The sequence below is a fragment of the Lagopus leucura genome, unplaced genomic scaffold, assembly GCF_019238085.1.
Source record: "Lagopus leucura isolate 7727_CA_CO unplaced genomic scaffold, USGS_WTPT01 26844-0_obj-0_obj, whole genome shotgun sequence".
NCBI classification, from domain to species: Eukaryota; Metazoa; Chordata; class Aves; order Galliformes; family Phasianidae; genus Lagopus; species Lagopus leucura.
In genome coordinates this window covers 1-1,570 of record NW_024964095.1, presented here as the reverse complement: position 1 = coordinate 1,570, position 1,570 = coordinate 1, and the positions used below count along the sequence as shown (strand labels likewise).

The 1,570-nt window shown below is 59.6% G+C and overlaps 1 protein-coding gene across 1 annotated transcript; it reads right to left on the bottom strand.

Annotated features, from left to right (window-relative positions):
- Positions 1-52: 52 nt before the first annotated feature.
- On the bottom strand, positions 53-1,395 carry LOC122191543 (LIX1-like protein). Its single transcript, XM_042891830.1, has 2 exons — positions 1,169-1,395; positions 53-532 (listed from the first exon to the last, which is right to left on the bottom strand). The coding sequence occupies exons 1-2, from the start codon at positions 1,379-1,381 to the stop codon at positions 383-385; spliced, it is 363 nt and encodes a 120-aa protein (XP_042747764.1). The 5' UTR covers positions 1,382-1,395; the 3' UTR covers positions 53-382.
- Between the last annotated feature and the right edge of the window lie 175 nt (positions 1,396-1,570).

Genomic DNA, 1,570 nt, shown 5'->3' with positions numbered 1-1,570 from the left:
GCCCAGCTCCCTCAGCCTGGCTTTGCAGGGAGCTGCTGCAGCCCCTGATCTTGATGCAGCAGGAGGTGGCGCAAACCCAGCCAGGTGGGATGGGAGCAGAGCTCAGAGGGCAAGCTCTGTGCAATCAGCAGCACTAATCATAATGAGCAGTGAATGGTGCTCACTGAGGTCCTTCTACCTGGTCTCTCTCCTTTTGCAGGAGAGGACAAAAGCTGCACAAGGAAGGGCTGCCTGCACACCCAGCTGTGTCACCGATGGCACCGATGATGGCACTGATGGCACCGCAAACACACACTGCCGTCCCACAGACACCAAACAGCTCCACACAGAGAAACCCAACGCCGACTGCCGGCACAGCAGAGCTGGAAACCCGGAGTGGTGTTCAGAGGAGAGCCCCACTCTTATGGTGAAGGCACGGCCCAACCGTCAGCCGTACCTGGAACTCCAGCATGGATTTCCCCTTGTTGGACTCCAGCATGAAGCGGAAGGCGCCGATGCCGGTGTTGGGGTTATCAGCCTCCTCCCGGTTGCCCTGCAAAAGAGGAGAGCTGAGCTGTAAGGAACGGCAGGCACACAAGGCAGCGCCCCCAGTGCCACAACGATCCGTGAGCTGCAGAGCTGCCTGCAGATCTGCTGAGTGCAGGGCAGCGAAACACAGCGCCTGCAAACAAAGCCGGCAGCAGGCAGAGGGAGAATGGGGAGGTTTTAACGCCGGGAGGCAGCAGGAGGATCTCACACCTCAGCAGGAGGCTCCCTGCAGGTCAGGGCTTCCCTAAGAAGAAAGGCTGAGGGAAGCGGGTCTGTTCAGCCTCGAGGAGGCCGAGAGGGGACCTGAGCCAGGTCTGTAAATATGGAGGTGTGGGGCAGAGCGGTGAGGCCGGGCTCCTTTCAGCAGTGTTGGAGACAGGACGAGGGGAACGGCCAGCAACTGCAGCGCAGCAAGTCCTGCACAAACGTGCAAAGAACTGCTTTGGTGAGGTGGCGGAGCGCTGGCGCAGCTGCCCAGGGGCTGCTGGAGTCTCCTTCTCTGCAGATGCTCCAGACCCGCCTGCACACCGACCTGTGCGACCTGCTGCAGGAACTGCTTTGGCAGGGGGTTGGACTCCGAGATCTCTGCAGCTCCCTTCCAACCCCGGTGATTCTGCGATGCCACCGTGCAGAGCCTTACGTTAAAGGATGCCAGGGCCTCCGAAACGCTCTTCTCGATGAACTCGTCTGTGATCCTCCGTGAGGGATGCTCGTTAAACACGGAGTTCATTAGCGCGATCTTAGCGGCGCTCCTCCGCGCTTCGGCCTTGGTGGGACAGAACTGAGGGGAGAAAAGTGCTGTCAGAACAGCAGGGCTGCAGCCCCACAGCACCACCAGGACAGCACCTTCCATCCTTCCATCCCACAGAGCCCTTCCATCCATCTGTCCTTCCGTCTGTCCATCCATCCATCCATCCATCCATCCGTCCATCCATCCATCCGTCTGTCCATCTGTCCGTCCATCCATCATCCTTCCGTCCCACAGAGCCCTTCCATCCATCCATCCATCCATCCATCCATCCATCCATCCATCCATCCATCC

What these genes read in the sequence shown, in the direction of transcription:
- LOC122191543 (XM_042891830.1), bottom strand. Translation starts at nt 1,381, where the DNA reads ATGGAAGGTGCTGTCCTGGTGGTGCTGTGGGGCTGCAGCCCTGCTGTT. An exon ending in AGGCCCTGGCATCCTTTAAC is followed by an intron (nt 533 to 1,168) that starts GTAAGGCTCTGC and finishes CCTCTTTTGCAG; the next exon opens with GGCAACCGGGAGGAGGCTGA.